Below are 21,498 nucleotides of genomic sequence, written 5' to 3' on the forward strand. Positions count from 1 at the left end.
TTTAGGTAAAGCTACTTTTGACTCCTCCCTTACTCAAAAAGGGATCGCGACAGTAGGTAGCTATACATAAATGATTTGGCAGGTTATTTATGCTGGATCTGCAGACAATTAAGAATAAATAAATAAATATATACATTTTTAAACTTAATTTAAACGTATCTTAATGTGCATTTTTCTTACTTGTAATTTTATTTGTTTCGTTTTTATTTAAAGACCTTTAAATTCCTGAAATTATGAAAAATAAATAGTATATAGCGCTTCTTTATTACACGAGCAGAACCAAGGTTTCCACAGCACAACCTAGTGGTGAATGACAACATTGCAGGAGAGCAAAGCTAAGAGCATTTTGGCGGTCCTTTTAAAAATGCCCTGTGCTCTTCTGTCATTGGCTAGTTGCAATGTCTGTCAAGGCACTTCCGACAACTCTCGGCAGCTCGGATGTGATGCACTGCTCTTCTGACTTCGGAAGTTACAGCGTTGTTACAGTGTAGCTCGTATCAAATCACACTGGCATTTTATAAGTATTAAACTTGTCAGAGGTCTTTCCTTTTCACCAAATGGCTTATCCAGGATACGGCGGAGTGAGTAAACTGTACTAAACACTGTTAAACGAGCTACAGTAGCTAGCAGGAGGGTTAGCTGTTGCTGGAGGCTCTTGCATATTTTACGTTAAGTTGTGACTGTAGAGGTGCTGCATTTGTTCCTGTACTCCTGTAGTAATTATTAATGTGGTAACTTTTTACCTACTGTAACTCAGGAGCTATATTGGCGTCCTCTGTTGATTGTAAATGAACTTTTATACCCCGAAAAAATGTCTTCCGGGATGAAAAATCTCTCAGTGCTCGCCTTCAGTCTCTCAGCTGTGTATATGAAAAAGGTTTTGGCATAGAGTAACCTATGAAATTACAGCAAGTACGATTATCGGTGCTAAAGACTTTCTTTATGTCTGTACACTGTATTTAAACAAGCACTGCAGAGTATTTGAAAATGTAGCGTATTGACAGCACTTTGTGTAGGGCACACAGGGCAACAGGTTATAATTGTTTTGTGGTATGAAACAAATCAGCACTCTGATCAGTGTTTTACATACCAGTACTAATCTTCTCTCTATTTTCTGTCTCAGTATGGGGGCCAAATGCCAGGCATGCCACCGCAAGGAATGCCAGGAGGGCCCATGAGAGGTCCCATGCCTGGGAACATGGGGGGTCCGATGGGAGGTGGGCCACCTCAAGGAGGATATGGACAGTATGGAAGCTATCCAGGAACATTTGGTGCCCAACCCCCACCTGCAAATGACCCAATGTGGGGATACTTTACAGCCATAGCAGGCCAGGTGAGTTTGGATGCATGCAGAAACATGTCAGTCATAGTCTTTAAGAAATTCACATTTTCCCAGCAGCTTTGATTTCATTTTCATATTTCAGATCAAAAACGAGACAGGCTCTGTCTGCAGATGTTCAATATGTCATAAGTGTCAGGAGCTCAGATGAAGCAGTAAAGGAGCTCTGACTTAACTTGAGTTCCCTCTGTCATCAATGCATAGATAATGCACAAAATCTTGGCTGCTGGCCTCCAGTTCGAAACGGTGTGAGCACAAAGTTTTACTTGATAGTGTGTGCACTCAGCTGAGAGGTTGTGGCTTGCTGAGACGAGAGCAGAAAGTTGTTTAGTTTTCAAGAAAAAACTGCATTAGAAACATTACAAAACAGCAGTGTACATGCACTTGCACAATGATGTTTGCAGTTATTGCACTCAAACTATTTTTGTTTAGTGGTTTTTATTCCGGGGTATTATTTCCTGTGGGATAAAACTGTTTTTAAACCTACTGGTTCTCATCTTCAGAGACTTGACACAGCTGCCTGAGGCCGACAGGTCGAACATTCTCTAATATCTGTTGATCTGTGGTCATTATATTTTTCATATTTGTCGCATACTGTAGTCTACCAAAATCTCATGGTTAAACGAGTTTTATTTAAAGTATCAAGGTTAACGGTGGATTATTTTAATTGAACTTTTTTTTTTCATCTTCACTTACACTACCGTCTGTCACATCTTCTTCCTTTCTTTACTTTCTGCTACACAGACAAGATCCTCTGCAAGAATGAATCATGTAGGACTAATATTAGTCTCTTAACCTGCCTACATACCATTTTCAACCTTTTTGGTGCTAAGGCATATCAGAGGTCAAATGTAAAGTTTTGATAATTATTAAAGTTTAAATAAGTGTCCAAACAGGCAGAGAGAGAACATGAAAACTATACAGAAAGACCCCAGTTATGGTTTGAACTGTCTTGCTATGCAGTGACAGAGCAAACCTCTACATCACCATGCCACCCTGCATAAGTGGTTGAAGAAATAAGTCACAGATAGTTAATAATTCGGAGAGTCAACTCTTACATGTCACCTCATTCACTCCTTCAAGCAATTCTAGTCAAAATCTGTTAGTATCACCCTGTCTTTCTCTGGTATCCCAGTCAGTGTTTGTTATAAGCTAATGTAAGCTGCAAGGCTTAAAGAGTGAGTGCCAGTAGAGTTTGTACTGGTCTATAAACCTTCCATCCGTTATGGATGCAAAATAGAAGTAAATGCACAAAATAATCAAACTATTGGTAGCATTCATTTAAACTCGTTGGTTTCCTGGCACAGGCTCGGGTCTTATGTATAGTTTTTTCAATAGTGTTGAGTTTGGGTGTTTGGGAAGGCCATTCCAGAAGCTCAATGTTAGGCAGCTTTATCTCTTACAGAGCCAACTTTGTTGTGTGTTTGGGGTGATTGTCCTGTTTAAACACCTAATTGTGTCCAAGTTTCAACTGTTTAGCTGTTGATTTGAGGTGATGTTGAAGAATTTGGAGGTAGCTCTGACAGATCTAGAGGAGGTCTGTGTGGATGAGTGGGCCAAATCCCTGTTGCAGTGTGTGCAAACCTGGTCAAGAACTACAGGAAACGTTTGACCTCTGTAATTGCAAATAAAGGCTTCTGTACCAAATATTAACACTAATTTTCTCAGGTGTTCAAATACTTATGTGCACCAGTGCAATACAAATAAATTCTTTAAAAATCATACAATGTGATTTCCTGATTTTTTTTTTTTTTTTAAATGCTGTCTCTCACACTGGGGAATGCACCTACAATGTGAATTTCAGACCCCTCCATGATTTCTAAGAGGGAGAACTTGCAAAATTGCAGAGTGTTCAAATACTTATGTTCCTCACTGTATACAGCATAAAGAATGAGCATCATGGTACAACCATCATGCTTGACAGTTGATAGTGTTAGGTTTGAAGTCTCACCTTTACATTTCTTGTCATTGTGGCCTAATAGTGCAGTCTTTGTTTTGTGAAGGATCAGGATCACTTATATTGGAATCTGCATCTGTTTAGAAATGGAAAGCTGAGACCTTTCCAACTTTTGTAAATCAACAATTCTTCTTAGGTCTTCACTGAGTTTCATGCACTTTCCTATTCTTTTAGGTATTGGTTAATCCAATGAGGACTGCCAATTTTTTTTTTTTTTTTTTAAACGGTGAAATAAATTCTTTTTTAAAATAAATCTGGTGGGAAAGAGAAATTACCAGTTGTAATTAATAGGCCTTGGCTTTGTCACATTAGGAAACCATCCAATTCCTAATGCAGAACCATCCGCACCACTTCTTACAATTTTAAGTGAAAAAATATGTGACTTCCTGCTCTGTACAGGACGGCGAGATTGATGCAGAGGAACTCCAGAGATGTCTGACTCAAGCTGGTTTTACTGGCAGCTACAGTCGTAAGTTTACTGCTTTCTCTTTAACTAAAGAGGTCGATGCTTGAATTATGCTTTTACACAATTTCTGTTTTAATTTTGAAGGGCAGTTTATATCTCCAATATCGAGCTAAAAGTTCCAGCTAAGTGGGCCCTTTAAATATTTGTTACTGAGAGCAATTTTTACTGAGAAACTGAGGAATTTTCACTGTCACAGCTTGGATTTTATAAATGTACACTTTTTTTGTGAAGTCTTGTTTGTGGACTGTTCACTGCATATCATTAATACGCACCTATGTTTATGTGTATTTAAAAGGGACAGATTAATTAGCAATTAATATGCCAGGTCTTTCCTGGCAGGTTGATGACATATAAAATTAATCAACAAAAGCAAACATTCAGACACATGTGAGCAATAAGTATGAGCAAAAAGGACAAAAACACGTAGGCGACTTTCCGTGAGATTACTTCACATCATGAAACCTGCTGAATTAACCAACAGTAATAACTTTCTAAAGCCGTCCTCTGGCCCGCCCCCTTAGGGCAGCTCTCACATGTTTATACATGTAGTTCCACACAGTGCTGAGCTCGAAGAGAGAAGTGAAAGGTTCAAACAATTATTGAAACACCCCAGAGTTAAGAGGAAGGATGAGGTTAACACGCGTTGCAAGAATGTAATTGCGCATGTGAAAGTTCGGTCATAAAAAATACATTTTTACAGAAAAGTCACATTTATGAAAACCTTCTGTTGGCTCTAATATTTGACTTAGAAGATGCTGAAGCTGTACAGTTCTACCATTTTTGGAGTATGGCGTGTTGCATTTGATCTTCATAGCCACTGGTCTATTGCTCACTGGATGGTTGACTGTCTATTATAAAGAAGGTAGTGAATGACAGATGAGTGATTTTGGACACAGCTACTGTATCTGTAGTGATTGGTTAACAGGTTTAAAATAGTGATTCAGTAAGTAAATTATCTGCAGCAGTTTTTGTTGTGAGCTAACAAGTAATCTATATCACCACCTAGGGCTGCTCAATTAATCGAATTTTAATCACGATTACGATCTGGGCTTTTAATGATCATTAAAAATGACTGAGCCGATTATTAGCCCCTCCCTTGTGCTTTACTCTGGCGCTGCTCCGTGTGGCAAATCGAGCGCACCTCTCTGCATTTCGAACAGGCGTCACAACAATTAAGAGGACCCGAGGGAAGCTCGGAAAGCTAAGCAGAAGTTATTTGGAGAGGAGAGTGACTGCCGTTGGTTGAAAAGAGAAGTAAAAAAACCCCAAAAACTTCAGTGGTGTGGAAACATTATGGGTTCGCGGAGTCAGACGTGGATCAAGTAGACATAGTGTGTAAACGTTGCTACAGCGTCGTAGCTGCACCACAGAGCAACACTGCAAAGTTCACTAAACATAGATGTTTACATTTTTCATTTATTTCTTATATTGCAAACATTTGCACTGTTATCAGTATTTGCACACTATTTTATATTATTTTTTAAAGTCATTATTCAATACGTTGTTATTGTTAACCCTTTAAAGCCGGTCAGAGCAGCACGCTCTGTTTTGTGTAACTATTTTTAAATCCCTGTAGAACCTGAACCATGTAAGCTAGCGCAATAATTTTTTTGCATATGAAACTTAAATCTTATGCCATCAGCTTGTCCTAAGTCACGGTTTCCTTCCACATATAGCTTTGCAAAAATTGCATAAAAAGCGCTTGCAAGAACAAAAACATAATATTCCAGAAACACGCTTTGCCAATCCGATCAGCTGTTCGTAACACTTCCCACAATGAAAAAGATGTCAACGCGAACTATCGCATGTCCGCCATTTCCTGTCCGAAACCGGAAGTGACGTCATTTTCACGGAAAATGTCGTTTTTTTTACTTGTAGGCCTTAAAAGCCTATACTGGTGTTTTTATAAGTCATGTTTGACTTTTCTGAATAGTTTCTGGGATGCTTAGAACTCGAATTGCACTGCTGGAAATAGCTTATTTTGATGCACATGCTGTTTTCTTTGCAAATTTGCATCATAGGATTGTTTTTTTTGTTTTTCCTGCAGTATATAAAAATTGCTGTATCTCCAAAATAAAACTATGAAGACACTTAAACTAAATTTCCTGTTGTTGTAAACTATTTTTTGCAACTTTTTTGTATTTAAAGTTTTGAGGGATAAACCTCTTACATTTCTCCAAGTAGAAATATATGTAAAAAAAAAACAAAACAAAAACGATTTTCAATTTTTTTGTAGTTTATTGCACTTTTTTGCAATTAATGTAATTACTATGGACTTAATGCATACATATTATTAAAATATGGGCTATAACAGTATAGCAACTTGAAATGCTCCCACAAATGGCACTACAACATGTAAAAAAATAATATAAGCTCTGGCGGACTTGGTTCTATAGTAGGTCTTAAAGGGTTAAATAAATATCGTCAAATAATCGAGATCTCAATTTCAGTGAAAATAATCGTGATTATCATTTTTGCCATAATCGAGCAGCCCTATCACCACCAGCTTTTTCACAAGAGCAAATACTAGTTTAGAGCTTTATTGAGAAACCTTGTAGGAGTCATACGATTTGGAGTCACATGGAACTTCCTTTAGGAGCTTCCTAAATCCAGACCTTATCTTGGGATGCTTTGAGTATGGTATTAGCTCTGAAAGTTGCTTTCAACCACCAGGCAGTACTTTTGTGTTATCTTTAAAATGAAAATAAAAATGTTGCCTCAAGTAATTTCTAACATGTGTATTATCTTTACAGCCTTCAGCCTGGACACATGCAGGATCATGATTGCAATGCTAGATGTATCCTTTTTTGTACAGTATCTTTGGTCTAAGTAGCTGCAATATGCTGCTCGTCATATCCTAATCAAACTTTTCAGGTGAAATTCCTCAGGTTTATAGCAGGCGTGACTCAACCTTTGCTTTGTTATAGCAATTACTGTCCTCATATCTGTGCTTAAATCTTAACCAACCTGTCACCAGAGAGACTTGACAGGCAAGATGGGTTTCAATGAGTTTAAGGAGCTGTTTTCAGCTCTCAACGGCTGGAAGCAGAACTTCATGATGTTTGACCGGGATCGAAGTGGAACTGTAGAACCTCACGAGATGACTCAGGCTATCAACGCCATGGGTGAGAGTCCTAACATTTCAGCATCAGATACTTAATGGCTAATATCATCTTTAATTTAGTGACACTTAATTAGACCTAATAATATGTGACTGGTTTTTACTGGAGTTACCACTTGGCCCTCACAGTGAGAAGGTTCTGGGCTCCAGCCTTCAGGCTTCTCTGCTTGGAGTCTGCATGTTCTCCCTGTGCCAGTGTAGGTTTATCTGGGTACTCCGACTTCCTTGGGCAGTGCAAAGACAGGCATGTAAGGTTAATTTGCGTTTCTAAATTGGCCATATTTATGAATGTAAAGTGGATAAAGCTTTTAAACTGTATAGAATAAAGTACATTCAGTATGACTTATAAAGCCACAGAATAATGCTATAAACAGACGATTCCATAACAGCAGGCCTTAATCTTGAGTCACAGTACTACGAAATGCTGGTGATAATGGTTTTCATCATTATTAAATCTTTCAATTATTGTAAAAAAAATCTATTTATCTATACCTATCTATCTGTCTATGAAGTGCTTTGCAGCTTTCTTGCAAAAGACAGCAGTGAAGCACTTGCTTCCACTATGATGAAAGAATAAAATATTGAACTTTATTTTGCTCATAGGAGTGTTCTTTTGATTTCAAATCTAGTAAATTATTTCACAGTGACACAACTTTTGACCAGCAGATTGACAGGAATGATGAGCCTGATATTGTCCCCCCCCCCCCCCCCCCTTTTTTTTTTTTTTAAGGCTACCGCATCAGTCCACAGGCCCTGAATGCTATTCTCAAGCGATACAACAAAGGGGGCAGGGTCTTCTTCGATGACTATGTGGCCTGCTGTGTGAAACTCCGAGCTCTCACAGGTATGAGAAGACAGACAAGGTCTGACATGTTCAGTGATCAGCCATTGCAAACGCAGACATGGCTTTCATTTCACCTGTATTCCCCTGCTGTTCGCTGTAGTGTGCTGCAATGTTCTACTTTGCTCCATCCTTACGTCTGAGTCACGAAGCAGCAAGAAATTAGTTTTATTGAAATCATGACCCTGATCTTACTCTGCCTGTTACAGACAACTTCAGGCAGAGAGATGTCATGCAGCAGGGATCTGTCACCTTCCAATATGATGATGTAAGTATTTTTTATGTCCGGTGTTCCAATTTAGCTCTGCCCGAATCTGCTCAGATCACCTGGTTGCTGTGTTTGTGGTGTTCCAAACACCTGTGTTACCCATGCAGGAAAAAAAAGATTTCTCCAGTCTTACTCTATTTTATTTTATTTATTTATTTTCCTGTCCTAATCCCCAGTCATGGCCATATCACAGTCCAAGTTAAGCCCTTTGCAGACATGAATAGGCAGGATTTGGCCAGCATTATAGACATTTTTCATCGGTTGTGAGTTTGGTGCACTATTCTTACATCAGCACAACGTAAACTTAACAGTAGAAAGTTGCAAGGTTAAAGATCGATTTAAACTAGGGCTGCTCGATTATGGCAAAAATGATAATCACGATTATTTTCACTGAAATTGAGATCTCGATTATTTGACGATATTAATTTAACCCTTTAAGACCTACCATAGAACCAAGTCCGCCAGAGCTTATTTTTTTTTTTTTTTTTTTTTTTATTTATTTATTTATTTATTTATTTTTACATGTTGTAGTGCCATTTTTGGGAGCATTTCAAGTTGCTATACATCAATACAACTGTTATAGCCCATATTTTAATAATATGTATGCATTAAGTCCATAGTAATTACATTAATTACAAAAAAAGTGCAATAAACTACAAAAAAATTGAAAATCGTTTTTGTCATTACATATATTTCTACTTGGAGAAATTTAAGAGTTTTATCCCTCAAAACTTTAAATACAAAAAAGTTGCAAAAAATAGTTTCCCACCACAGTAAATTTATTTTGAGTGTCTTCATAGTTTTATTTTGGAGATACAGCAATTTTTATATACTGCAGGAAAAACAAAAAACAATCCTATGATGCAAATTTGCAAAGAAAACAGCATGTGCATCAAAATAAACTATTTCCAGCTGTGCAATTCGAGTTCTAAGCATCCCAGAAACTTCAGAAAAGTCAAACATGACTTATAAAAACACCAGTATAGGCTTTTAAGGCCTACAAGTAAAAAAACGTCATTTTCATGGAAAATGACGTTTTTTCCCTTCCGGTTTCGGACAGGAAGTGGCGGACATGCGATAGTTCGCGTTGACATCTTTTTCATTGTGGGAAGTGTTACGAACAGCTGATCGGATTGGCAAAGCGTGTTTCTGGAATATTATGTTTTTGTTCCTGCAAGCGCTTTTTATGCAATTTTTGCAAAGCTTTATGTGGAAGGAAACCGTGACTTAGGACAAGCTGATGGCATAAGATGTAAGTACAACTCCTCCGGTTTCATATGCAAAACAAATTATTGCGCTAGCTTACACGTTTCAGGTTCTACAGGGATTTAAAGGGTTAACAATAACAACGTATTGAACAATGACTTTAAAAAATAATATAAAATAGTGTGCAAATACTGATAACAGTGCAAATGTTTGCAATATAAAAAATAAATGAAAAATGTAAACATCTACGTTTAGTGAACTTTGCAGTGTTGCTCTGTGGCGCAGCTACGACACTGTAGCAAAGTTTACACACTATGTCTACTTGATCCACGTCAAGTAGAACCCATAATGTTTCCACACCACTGAAGTTTTTTTTTTTACCTCTCTTTTCAACCAACGGCAGTCACTCTCCTCCCCAAATAACTTCTGCTTAGCTTTCCGAGCTTCCCTTGGGTCTTCTTAATTGTTGTGACAGGTGTTGGAAATGCAGAGAGGTGCGCTTGATTTGCCACACGGAGCAGCGCGAGAGTAAAGCACGAGGGAGGGGCTAATAATCGGCTCAGTCATTTTTAATGATCGTTGAAAGCCCAGATCGTAATCGTGATTAAAATTCGATTAATTGAGCAGCCCTAACTTAAACCTGATCTCACTATATCTGACTTGCTTTTTCATATGCACTTCTTTCAAGCAATGTGTAGAAAACTTAAGAACTACAGTGATAGTCCCCTCCTCACCTATACCCTTTATCGCTCTGGAGCTTTTCCGTTGCACTGACAGGGCTCCGAGAAACTATCATAGAGGTTTTGTCCTTGCACACCTGTACACCCACGGTATGAAATGTTCTCAGCATGACAAACAAAAGCACGCTGTGCAGAGGGCCCAGGACGTGTTTGCAAGCTGTGGGATCCTGCAGCAGTTGGGGGTTTGCTAGCATCTTGCTGTAGCTTTAAAAAGCATTTCCTGTTGAGTTGTTGTGGATGACCACATTTACCACTCTTCCCCCTCTTGTTGACAGTTTATCCTGTGCACAATGGCCATCTAAGTGCTGTCGTCTGTCCCAATCCACGAGGGCAAGCTGTTTGTGTGCCAATCAGAACCTAATTCTGGATTATTGTCTCACGGGAATGCAAGGGAAGGCCAGTATACTAAGACTGTGCAGCAACAGAAAATTCACCCACTGCTTGTAATGCTTACTATAATGCATTAATTGTGTATTTTACACAGGGATGTGCTGAAGATGTACACACATATTATAAATCAGCATTGAAGGGCAATATTTTAAAGCCTGTAATAGAAATGTTTGTCTTTCAAAATAAGGGCACAAATATTATAATCTTTTAAGTTTATTAAAAAAAATGTAATCTCATAAAATCTGCATGTAGTGGCTTTAAAGGGCTTCATCATAAACACCTTTTTGGATTTGGACTTCAAAAATAAATTTTTTATTTAGGATGATTTCCAAGAGATTTTATTCAATAACCAAACACCTGTTTTAACAGAAATTGTAAGATATGCTAACAACGTATCGCTGTTAAAAAGATGCTCTGATGTGCCATTAGACTTTCTGAATGTACGCTCCAAACACCTTTTGTTGGACTTACAGGAAGTGCATCACGAGTCACGATTGATTGTTGTTACAAAGAACATGTTCATTTGCTTTTTATATTAAATGTTTGACAGTAATGGATTTTGTCAGCTGCTGTTTTCTCATTTCCCCAATCTGATGTATACCTCTGTTTTATACAATTTACAAAACCAGATGCATATAAATCAAATTTACCAAGCAGTCAGTGATGACTGTGTGTTGGAAAAGTAGAGTGAGATCTGCAGTCTGTTCAAAAATGTTCATGTGTTTGAGATTTTCCAGCTGGGAATGTTTCAGCTTTTCCCCTTCGTCCATTGACAGCATTTTTGGAAAATCAGAATAACGACTTTTAATCAGCAAGCATTCTGTTTATTTATTTATACAACTGCGAATCCCCGCCCCCCAAGTCTATTTACACAATACACTTTATTTCTTTAAATATAGTTAACAGAAACATTCAAATTAGCTGTTAAGTGTTGCATTGTATAAAATACAGTGGCAAACATTTAAAAAAAATGCATAAAAACAATTGTGAACAGCACTAGATTTAAAAAGTGACATATCGAGTACAGCAAGTTTTCTAATCTCTGTGCAAAAGTCTGCAAATCCCAAGAAAGTTCATTAGATGCCTCTTCAGGTGTTGGACATGTCAAGTTTTGTTCTACACATGTGCTTGAGAAAGAAAGCTTATCCAAAAAAAGCAGGAAACATTTGTATCGTCCTGTAAAGATCTTTAATCTCACCCATGTTAATTGTGTATTATCTCACCACTTGGTTCTTCTGGAAGGATAAATCTGATTTCATCATTTCTCTCATATCTCACCAAGTTTTTGATCACGTCTACATGTATTATTGAGTGGTTTGGAGTCAAAGGATCAAATGCAAGCCAGGCTCTCTTCAGAGAACAGCGAAGTTCTGGGTTTGAACTTGCTTGTTTCAACATACCAAATGATCAGAGAGAAAGGTCCAAGTAAAAACTGGGGGGAAAAAAATCATCAAATCAATGTGCAAAAAATCAAGACAAACTCTGTGCAACACATCGCCTTCAGTGTTGCCCATCTCTGCTTGCTACATTGAGAGGCTACGCATGACATTAATCATCATCATCGTCCCAGCAGTAGTCCACAGCATTCCAACCGAGAGCAGGGCTTTTGGAAACAAACAAGGTACATAGAAAAATAATGGCAAATTAATACTTTGTTTTAGAAAAATAGATGTAACTGTTATTTCCAAGTCTCTGCGGATGAGTCGTGTGCTGTAATTACAGATCAATACGTGTCACGCAGACCTTTTTATAATTGTTTCAAGTGCAGTCTCCATGCAATACACGAGCTTGTGCTGGACTTTATGTAGTTGGAAAACTAAAAGGACTAATTCTCATAATGCAGTCTAATCTAAAATGGTTTGGTACATTTACATTTGTGGATAAGCAGATTTTTGGTGTGTCGGACTGATGTTTGTAAAGGCTAGAGCAGGCGAATAAAGCTAAGGCCGTTTGGAGGCTGAGCTCTGTCCTCAGCATAAAATACATGAAATAAACCTTGTTTAAGATGATTGTTTAATCATCATGCTTTGTTAACGTTCACATAGGCAATGTTATTTTAGGAGTATAATGGAAGACGTAAAGCATGCAACTGAATGAAACTAGCCTCCAGCAGTTCCTTCCAGCTTTCAAGAGAATTTGGGACGCTGGTTCCTGTCAAGCAGTCTCATTCTCAAACACTTGAAGGACTTTTATGTCAAGGAAATCAGTTTAGGAGTTTTAATTATTTCTAAAACATTTATTTTCTGTGACAAAATGACAAATGGAGCTCTTCGTTTGAAAGAATAATACCAAGTTAAGATGAATTTGAATAGGTGTAAACGCAAAGTTCACTTTATCTGATGTATCCAGATACAGATAATTCATAAGAAATCATGTATGTGTGCACAAAAACTGAAATGTGTGCACATATTCTCACATATTCTTTTCTTCTTGTATGAACCGGGCATGTGTATTAGGAAAATTACCTTCTTAAACCATGAATGGATTTAGCCGATCCTATCACTGATCTTTTGTATACAAAAACTCTGGATCTTGTGTGAAACACTCACTTGTGGGAACTGTGTTCTGTTGGTCTCAGTTCTACAATCAGAAACAGATCAGCAGAAGCTAGAGCTCTGTATGTGTAAAGCAAAGGGCAGCAGGTGCAAGGGTTAAAAAAAAAAAGAAGAATACCAAGGCATCAATAAGGTCCTCCAATAAGCCCCATCCTTATGTATAACCACTACACACTATTATTGTTATTTATAGCTCCCACATCAAAAGCATTTACCAGATTTAGTGTTGCTCAGTCACGCTAGAGTGTAAATAGGGCAACAACCTTGGTTGCCCTGTGATTGCACTGAATCGTGAAGCACCTTCAAGCTTCAAATAGGGCAGCGACCCATCTCCAAACAGGAAATGTGGACTGATCCTCTCACACAAATTGGCAAAGGTTTGCATATAATTGCTAAGTTAGGAATAAAGTCAGACTACAAACATGTTGCAATGAGGCAACGTGTCAATATGAGCAACTCTCCTGTGATGAGTCTCTGCAACAGCCCACTTGACTCAACTGGTTGCTGCTAGTTGTATACTGATTATATTCCTGTATCAGAGCCTGTCATTTTGCAGTTATTCTGCTATATTGCAAAAACAATTTATGGAGGAATTTCTGTTTTAAAAACATAATGTTCTGGCTGGACTCTGAATCTACATAGCTAATGTGAATTTCTATTTACTTTCTGTGCAACAGATTAGCAGTTTTGACTAATTCCTCACAGATAACTGCAGTAGTGTTCCCAGACCTGGTCCTATCTTCGAAACAACTATTTCAGAGGCAATAAGATCCCAAGGTTGCAGTAATTTTGGTCACACCACAATCTCCACCCACTGTTTTCTACAGTGTGATAATAATTAAATAATAAGAAATTTAAGCTCCGGGACACTTTCTTTTGTTTTATTTCCATCACATTATTACTGATCTCCATGTCAGCAAGTCAAGCTTGACTTACTCTGAGAAAACCATGTGTACGCATGTTCTGAAGTGTGTTTGACTCATCCTTTGTCCAGCTTTTTCATGCATATTCATGGTTTATATATTTGGCTACTGGTAAAAGTTGGATTTGTGTGTGTGTGTGTGTGTGTGTGTGTGCGTGTGTGTTTTTTATAAATGGACTAGCTTAATAAGCTACAGGAATTATTGTTGGTGAATTATCCTGAAAAGACTGGAAAAAACAATACATTTTGTAAACTTTCTGTCACAAACAGTCATCAAAGATTCATGCTGACTTTTGTCAGTGTCTCGTTGATCACTACCAAAATAGAATAGGACAAGCAGACAGTGAGCTGTGCTTCACACTGTAAACCATCACAGAAAAAAAACTTGTCCAAACAGCCTTGACATAAATGTCCTTCATGTTTTTGACTTCCTCAGGGTGTTAATCATCTTCATGTTGTGGTCTTAATTTTTGTTTGTTTCTAATAATTAAAGTGAGCTAAAATGTGTGAAGCTTTACATCAGGTTTGCTCTATACAAGTAAATTCATCCACAGCACAAACGCTATGTTCTTCAGCTCATAGATAATTATTTCCAGAATGTATTTAACTCTAGAAACATACCAGAAAATCCACTGTGGCTCCTCATCGTTACATCATTATTGCTTTCAAAGACTGACAAAGTTGTCATTGTGCTATGGGACATCAGAGCAGCCTCTACACACTCTAATATTACATCCTGTAATAGGGGCTGAATAACTGGTTTTTCATATGTCATGGCAATGTGGTGTACATTAGGCACGCTAAACATACAGACAACTCTCCTTGCCAATATGCGACTGCACCAATTTATTTGGAGCTTGAAAGCTGTGGAGTGAAATATAAACTTAGCACAAAAAGTAAGGAAGTTTGTGTTTGGCTAATTGTATCAGTGATTGTTTATTTCCCCTTAAATGGTGCCACATTTGTAAGGAAAATGCATTTGTGGGTTGAGCAGCAAAGTTAAGTATGTGGTTGCTTGCCAAACAGCTTATTCTGTGACCAACACAACCACTTTGGCTGACTTGGGTCAAATGGTGGTTGTAAAATGGGACACCAGCGCACAGCACTGTGCTACCAAGCTGGTGACTAGGATGAGGAGGAGGTGGAAGGCGAGGCCCCTGTTTTATAATGAACAAATTGTCAATATTTCTTGTTTCTTCGCACTTCAGTCATTTAATTCAATAAACAACACCAAACAAGACAACAGATAAACTGGTTTGGCGTGTTTTTCATAGTTTCAACCCACTTGCTCAACACTGCTGCTCAACCCACAAATGCATTTTCCTTACAAATGTGGCACTATTTAAAGGGAAATAAACAAGCATTCCAACAGTATAACATTTATTAGCAAGAAGGATTATTACAACAAAGAAATAATTGACCAAACACAAATTTCCATACTTTTTGTGCTAAGTTTAGAAATGCCTTGGAAAGAGTTTCAAGTAGCTTTGTTCCCTGTGAGGAGGGAAGAGTGGTGGAAAATGAGAGTGGAAAGCTACAGTCTGTGTGCAGTCTGTGAGCGTGCTGAGGCCACCCCTGAATGAATGGTGGTTTGCACTGTGTGTGAGGAACATGCAACAGAAGACAACATGAGAAAAAAAAAAATCATGCATATCTTTTCGGAAGAGCACATTAGGTGCCTTGAGTTGCTGGCAGTGTTCTATTTCAACTATGTACATGGTAGATGATGACTTTACACGTGGAAGTAATATAGTGTATAAATACCTCTGTATAAATGGATTTTATACATCTAAATTGGAGCACAGGGCAGGGACGGAGGAGGGAGCTAGGGGGTTTTCTCAAAAGGAATGGAAGAAAGTCTACAGTTTCTTTTAACCTTTGCATATTTAGTCTCTTTCTTAAACCCTGAGTCAAGCTTTAGAAATAACCTTCAGTCATTGTCGAAGGGTTTGGAGTGGGGGGTGGGGGCTACATCCCTGGAAGCCCCGGGTCGGAGACTGGCCTGTGGAGTCCCAACATTCCTGAGCTGCTGGGGACATCTGGTAGAGAGGCTTGCCGGCTTGATGGGAAATTCAGTGGATGTTGGTGGTGCTGCTGCTCTGCTGAGTCTAGGATGTCTCTCTGCTCAGTGTTGGTGTTATTCTCAAGCAGTCCAGCTAAGTCCCCATTGGGATGAGTCTCTGCATGGAGAAGGACTGGGGAGGTTTCTTTGGATGTGTTCAGGGCTCTCTCTGAGCCGGGGCTCTGGGGATGGAACAGTACAGTGGAAATCCACAGAAATTAAAGAAAGACTACACACAGCAAACGACTTTCTATCACATGATATAAACCCCTGACACCCGGTCAACGTAGGAGTGGTTTTTGGTAGTTCTTTCCAAGGCTTTATCTCACTTACTTTCTTATTAGTTTTAATAAATAATAAATAATAAAAATTTAATTTAATTTAAATTTTACTGTGAATTTTGTCCTTCCATATAGGTGCTCTCCTGCATTATTTCAACACTGCTTTCATAAATATCCACCTATAATACAAAACCTATAATAACAGGAGATGAAAAATTTTATTTGCTGTCCAGTAGCCTCTTTATTTATATGCCACTACTGCATGCCATTAACTTTTTCTACTCTCTGTGATTCGTTCTGTTTGTTGTCTTTCTGCTCCTGTTTTCTCTCTCTTGTTTTTTACGTCACCTGATGGCTGCCCTCTCCTGAACCTGGTCCTCCTGGGAGGTTTATCCTGTTTTTAAAAAAAAAAAGAAAAAAAAAAAGGAATTCTTCCTCCCCACCATCACCAGTGCTTTGCTCATAGGACACACAAGGGCAAAATATGGCTTGAGGTTCAGAACTGGCACATGGAGCTTCCTAATCAGGCTCCTGATGTCCTAAAACTAAAAACTAAAAAACAAACAAAACAAAAACAAAAAACAGTTAGTAGATCTCATGGCGAATGACTGAAATGAGTCCATCCTGCTCGATTTAAACAAGACAGTGCAATAGTGCAAAAAAGTCAATGTGGCCTTTTGAAAACAAACGCTTCTGATGCTCGTCACAGGAGATTGCTGGTTCATAAGGATAGTATTATTAATAAATCTTATAACATTTCAGGCTATTTACCTTCAAATGTAAAAGGACCGTGAACTGTGAACTGCTGCCACAAATAAATCAAACTGGATTTAATGGAATAAAAGATCAATATTTAATATTATTTTGAAGGGCAAGCTGCTCCAACTTTACAACAGCAGCACGCTGAGTGATGACGGGCAAAATCCACTGGTGTTCTCTGATTTGTGTAACGCAGAGCTCCATCACAGCTAACCAGTTTGCTCTACTATGCTCCAAAATAACTCCTAACTGATGTTTTCCTTGCTGACCTGTGATGGAGGGACCGTAACATGAACAGCAGGTTATGTACTGTGTAATCTTTGCTTTAAGTAAACATTAAGTAAATGTAGAGGAAATGACCCCTTTAAGCTCTTTTTGGTAAGGTAGTTGCTATTTGGTTTGACTTTTGGTAACTGTTATTTAATTATATAATAATTACAAAAAAAACCCCCAAACAACACAAAAACTATGATTGGAATTCATCAACAAGAATCTTAAGATTATACAGATTTGAAATTTACCACAAAAACGGAGCCAAAGCTATTGTAAAACAGTGTGACAACCAGCTGAAAACCGTGGCAGTGTTAGGGAAAATCAGCGTTTCCACTCATTAAGCTTCTGCTGTACCTGCGGCTGGGATGGAGCAGGGCTCACATCGATGGCAGACACCAGCTGGATCCTGACGGCTGGCCTCTGGTACTCTGGGCTGGAGGTGACGGTGCTATAAGCTGGAGGACCGGCTGCTGTTTGCCTCTGAAGGAGCTGCAGGATAGCCTGGATGTCTGCAGTCATCTGGGACTCAAGTCTGATGGCCACAAAACATGAAATAAACTGAAAAGCAGCATGACAGTGGTTCCATTTTGGATGCTGTAGATCTTTGTGTTTCATTAGAGAAAACACATCTGAAGGAAATATATTAGCAGAACAAAAGTTCACTTCAACAAAGTAACAATGAGCCTTGATAGTTGATTGTTTACATCAGGGGCGGGGAACTCCAGGCCTCAAGGGCCTGTGTCCTGCAGGGTTTTAGATGTGTCCTTGATCCAGCCCAGCTGATTTAAATGGCGAAATTACCTCCTCAACATGTCTTGAAGTTCTCCAGAGGCCTGATAATGAACTAATCGCTTGATTCAGTTGTGTTGATCCAGGGTGATATCTAAAACCTGTGGGGACACCAGCTCTTGAGGCCTGGAGTTCCCCCATTTTTGATGCTCGACATCAGGGGTGTCAAACAAAATTAATAGGTAATTAGCAAGACTCTATAGAAAGTGGTAACCCCTAACTCTACCTAAGTAAATTTAAATAAATGTAAGTAAATGTAAATGTTTGGAAAAATGTACTTCTAAAAGCGTCTGGACTTCTTTAAGTTGCTTGAAGACGTTTCACCTCTCATCCGAGAAGCTTCTTCAGTTCTAAGGTCAAATGGTGGAGAGTCCCAGATATAAACCTAGTGGGAGTAACCCCCCACTGGGTTTAAATCTTCTTTCCAAGCTCCTTAGACTGCGATGACCTGGATGACTGAGAACCTTCACAGACGTACTTCTAAAAGTACTTTTATTGCGCCATGTTCATTCACTCATAAGCTGCTGTAACATGAATCAAATGGTTCTATAGAACTCTCAATCAAGACTGATTTCCATACTGATGACAAACAGGTGATGAGTTCCTGCTTGATAGTTCTGAGTACACCAGTCAAAAACTTTAATTAAATGAGATCCGAACAAATGAACAGCTGTTATTTCTAAGAGAAGTCTTCTGGTAATGGCTACTCGCTGTTGCTGTGACAGCAAGGAAGACCATTATAGGTAATCATTACTACACAACATACGGTTACATTGTCACCTTGTTCTCTGAGCGAGAGACTATCTCTCCACTCTGTTACATATTTCATATGTGGGGGTTATACCCCATACATATGGAATATGTAACAGAGTGGAGAGATAGTCTTGATATGATAGAGAACTAAAGTACTCTTACTAAATCCCCAACGTCTGCAGTAATAGTATCAGTGTATCAGTAGTGCAGTTTACTACCAGGATTTTAAAAAATGTATTTGTGTAAATTTCAACTGTTTTGCAGAGTGTAAGTTATGCAGTGTGTGGACTGTTATACAATGAATATGCAGACAGAAAAAGCATACCACAGTATAGTGCAGTACCATGGATGGAACACTAGAGGGAGCTTTAAAGCTTCCTTCATATAGTAAGGACAATCAAGAGTTTCCCGGTAGTATGATCCTGCTCAAATGCAGAGCCTTCAGGAAGATGAGGAATTCTCAAAGGTGTGACCGAACACATATAGTGTGTGCATGTATTGATGCATTAAAGATTTCACCAGCAATAAATAAGGAAAGATAATTCAAATATTCTGAGTTGTGTGCTAAAGATATTTGCTAGTAAAAAGTCTAGTAATTCCCTCCAAAATGAAGTGGAAATGTGAAGTAGTAGATAATGAAGAAGTGCTCCCAGTGCTCAGTTCCCTCACTGTTGTGCCGATTTTGAACCTGATTCTGTGATATCTGCACTTGAAAGTATGAAATCCTCTATAAAAATGAACTGTTTTTCATTTCTCCTGGAGATTGCTGCATCACCTTATGCACCAAGTTACATCATGAGCCACAGGGTGTTAGGTGATGAATCACCTCTTTTCCCCCTGCTTACACACTCCTTTTCTGTCCTTCAGTACAAAATAAAGAGAGTCAGTAAACACAGCGAGCAAAACAGAAGCTTTCCAGTGCAGACTCGAGCACATTGGTACTTTGTCAGGTGAGTGGGGGTTTTTTCACCCAGAGGACAGAGTGGAAGTAAACACTTTGTCTCGGTTCTGCTGTGAGGGTAAATGAGGGTTGGTGGTGCGGTGGCCAAGCCTGCCCATCAACTGAATCAGCATAAATGGCTGAAAGGTATTCAGCAGTGATGAGACCAGAATTTCTACCGAGAGGCAGTGAGCAGAATATTGAAGAAACTCAAGTAGTTCCACCCTTCAATTCATTACTTCATGTGAGATTTGTGAGACAGTTGCTAACAAATGCCATCTCCTTCAATTGGCAACTTTACTATGACTTCCACAAACCAAACCTCGTAGGATGACGTCGAAACCCTTGCAATTTGTCTGTATCTTTTGGCTCTGCGCTATAAATAGACAGTCGTTAACTGTCTTCCTCCCCCTCATCTGTATCAGTGCACCAGCCCAGAATCACACCAGCTGCTCACATGGTCCACTCTCTGCATTAACACAGCTGCAGTGGGTGTCTGGCCTAAAATGTGTATGCAAGTTTTAGCCAATTATAGGCAGAATTATGGGATTCACATGGCTAGCTCTCAAAGAAGCTGCTGAAAAATACAAAGCCTATTATAGAAAATTGAGTCAAACATGATCCCAGAGGTGTCTTTAGTAATCCAAAGGTTAAGTGCCTGAAAAATCCTGAAATAGCATTCCACTGATTTAGCTCCTGTAACATTGACTAGTGATGGTAAATCTGATTGGCCAGTAGTACTGACCAATAGATTAGTTTAAGTTTTAACCAAAACTGTTCAAAATGTGAAAAAAGCCTGAAAGTTTACATATTGGTGCTTTTTTCTTTGTTCCTTTATTTAAAAACAGGACATCCGTGATTTGGCAGTTGCTCCCCAGAAAAAGGATGTGTTATAGTTTTTATGGGATTAACTGAGAAAGCTAGCTTTCTGGTATAAAAATGAGCTATGAGTGGTTTCAACAATGCAAAAAAAGTAGAAGAGATCAAAATGCGTGGTCTACATAGGAAGAGAAATGGAGAAGGGGGTCAACTTGAAGGAAAAGTATGTGAATAATGTGACCGTGAAGAGGGTTGCAGACAGAATCATGAGTTTGAACCCAGAAATTTAAGGGGTGATGCTGAATGTTGTCAGTGTCACAGATTGAATATGTCAGTTAGAAGAAGGAATTCTAGAGTAAGTTGGATGAAGCAGTAAAGACTGTTCCCATGGGCGAAAGAGTGGTGATTGGAGTGGATGTCAATAGACATGTAGATGAAAGGAACAGAGGTGATGAGGGCATGCTGTATAGCTATAGTGAGAAATCGAGAAAGACAGATGGTAGTGGATTTTGTGAAATGGACAGAAATGGCTGTAAACACAAAGGGAGAAACATAGGGTGATCTAAGAATGAAGGAAGTTAAACACAGGTGGATTACATCTTATGCAGAAGGGGAATCCGAAAGAGAAGACTGCAAAGTTATGTCAGGGGAGAATGTCGCTAGTTAGGATCAGACGGTAGTCTATAGGAAATTACTGTATATTAAGAAGAGGAAGCAAGTACAAATAAAGCTGAGGATGAAAGAATCGTATGCACAGTTCAGGGAGAGAGACCTGCTCTGGTTTGTAGGGAAGTGTTACCGATGAGTGGGAAAGTACAGCTAAAGTACACCAAACAGCTGCCAAGAAGCTGTTTGGTGTACTTGGTGGGGAAATGGAGAAGTGCAGGAATGTATTCAAAGAAATAGGTTAGCTAAGAATAAGTTGAGTAGTCAGAGAGTTGAAGAATGGAGACAGAAGGCTTGCAGTGACTTCTATGTGATCCTAGGCACTAATGAAGGCGAAAAGGACTTTTACTG

The 21,498-nt window shown here is 38.7% G+C and overlaps 2 protein-coding genes across 5 annotated transcripts in view; one reads left to right on the forward strand and one right to left on the reverse strand.

Moving 5' to 3' along the window:
• Window positions 1-369: 369 nt before the first annotated feature.
• LOC113016665 (grancalcin-like) lies at window positions 370-11,010 on the forward strand. The gene is made up of 8 exons (XM_026159660.2): window positions 370-581; window positions 1,124-1,333; window positions 3,696-3,765; window positions 6,516-6,559; window positions 6,740-6,887; window positions 7,614-7,727; window positions 7,934-7,992; window positions 10,214-11,010. The coding sequence occupies exons 1-8, from the start codon at window positions 558-560 to the stop codon at window positions 10,238-10,240; spliced, it is 696 nt and encodes a 231-aa protein (XP_026015445.1). The 5' UTR covers window positions 370-557; the 3' UTR covers window positions 10,241-11,010.
• A 3,621-nt stretch (window positions 11,011-14,631) lies between these two features.
• The window catches only part of LOC113016662 (voltage-gated inwardly rectifying potassium channel KCNH7-like), a 73,548-nt gene continuing 66,681 nt past the window's right edge, over window positions 14,632-21,498 (reverse strand). For all 4 annotated transcript variants that reach the window (XM_026159656.2, XM_026159655.2, XM_026159653.2 and 1 more), the window contains 2 exons: window positions 17,535-17,712; window positions 14,632-16,049 (listed from right to left, as the gene is read on the reverse strand). In XM_026159656.2, coding sequence (XP_026015441.2) covers window positions 15,774-16,049; window positions 17,535-17,712 — 454 coding nt within the window. In that variant the 3' untranslated portion in view covers window positions 14,632-15,773. The remainder of the gene's footprint in view (window positions 16,050-17,534; window positions 17,713-21,498) is intronic.

This window comes from Astatotilapia calliptera, chromosome 23, assembly GCF_964374335.1.
Source record: "Astatotilapia calliptera chromosome 23, fAstCal68.1, whole genome shotgun sequence".
NCBI lineage: Eukaryota > Metazoa > Chordata > Actinopteri > Cichliformes > Cichlidae > Astatotilapia > Astatotilapia calliptera.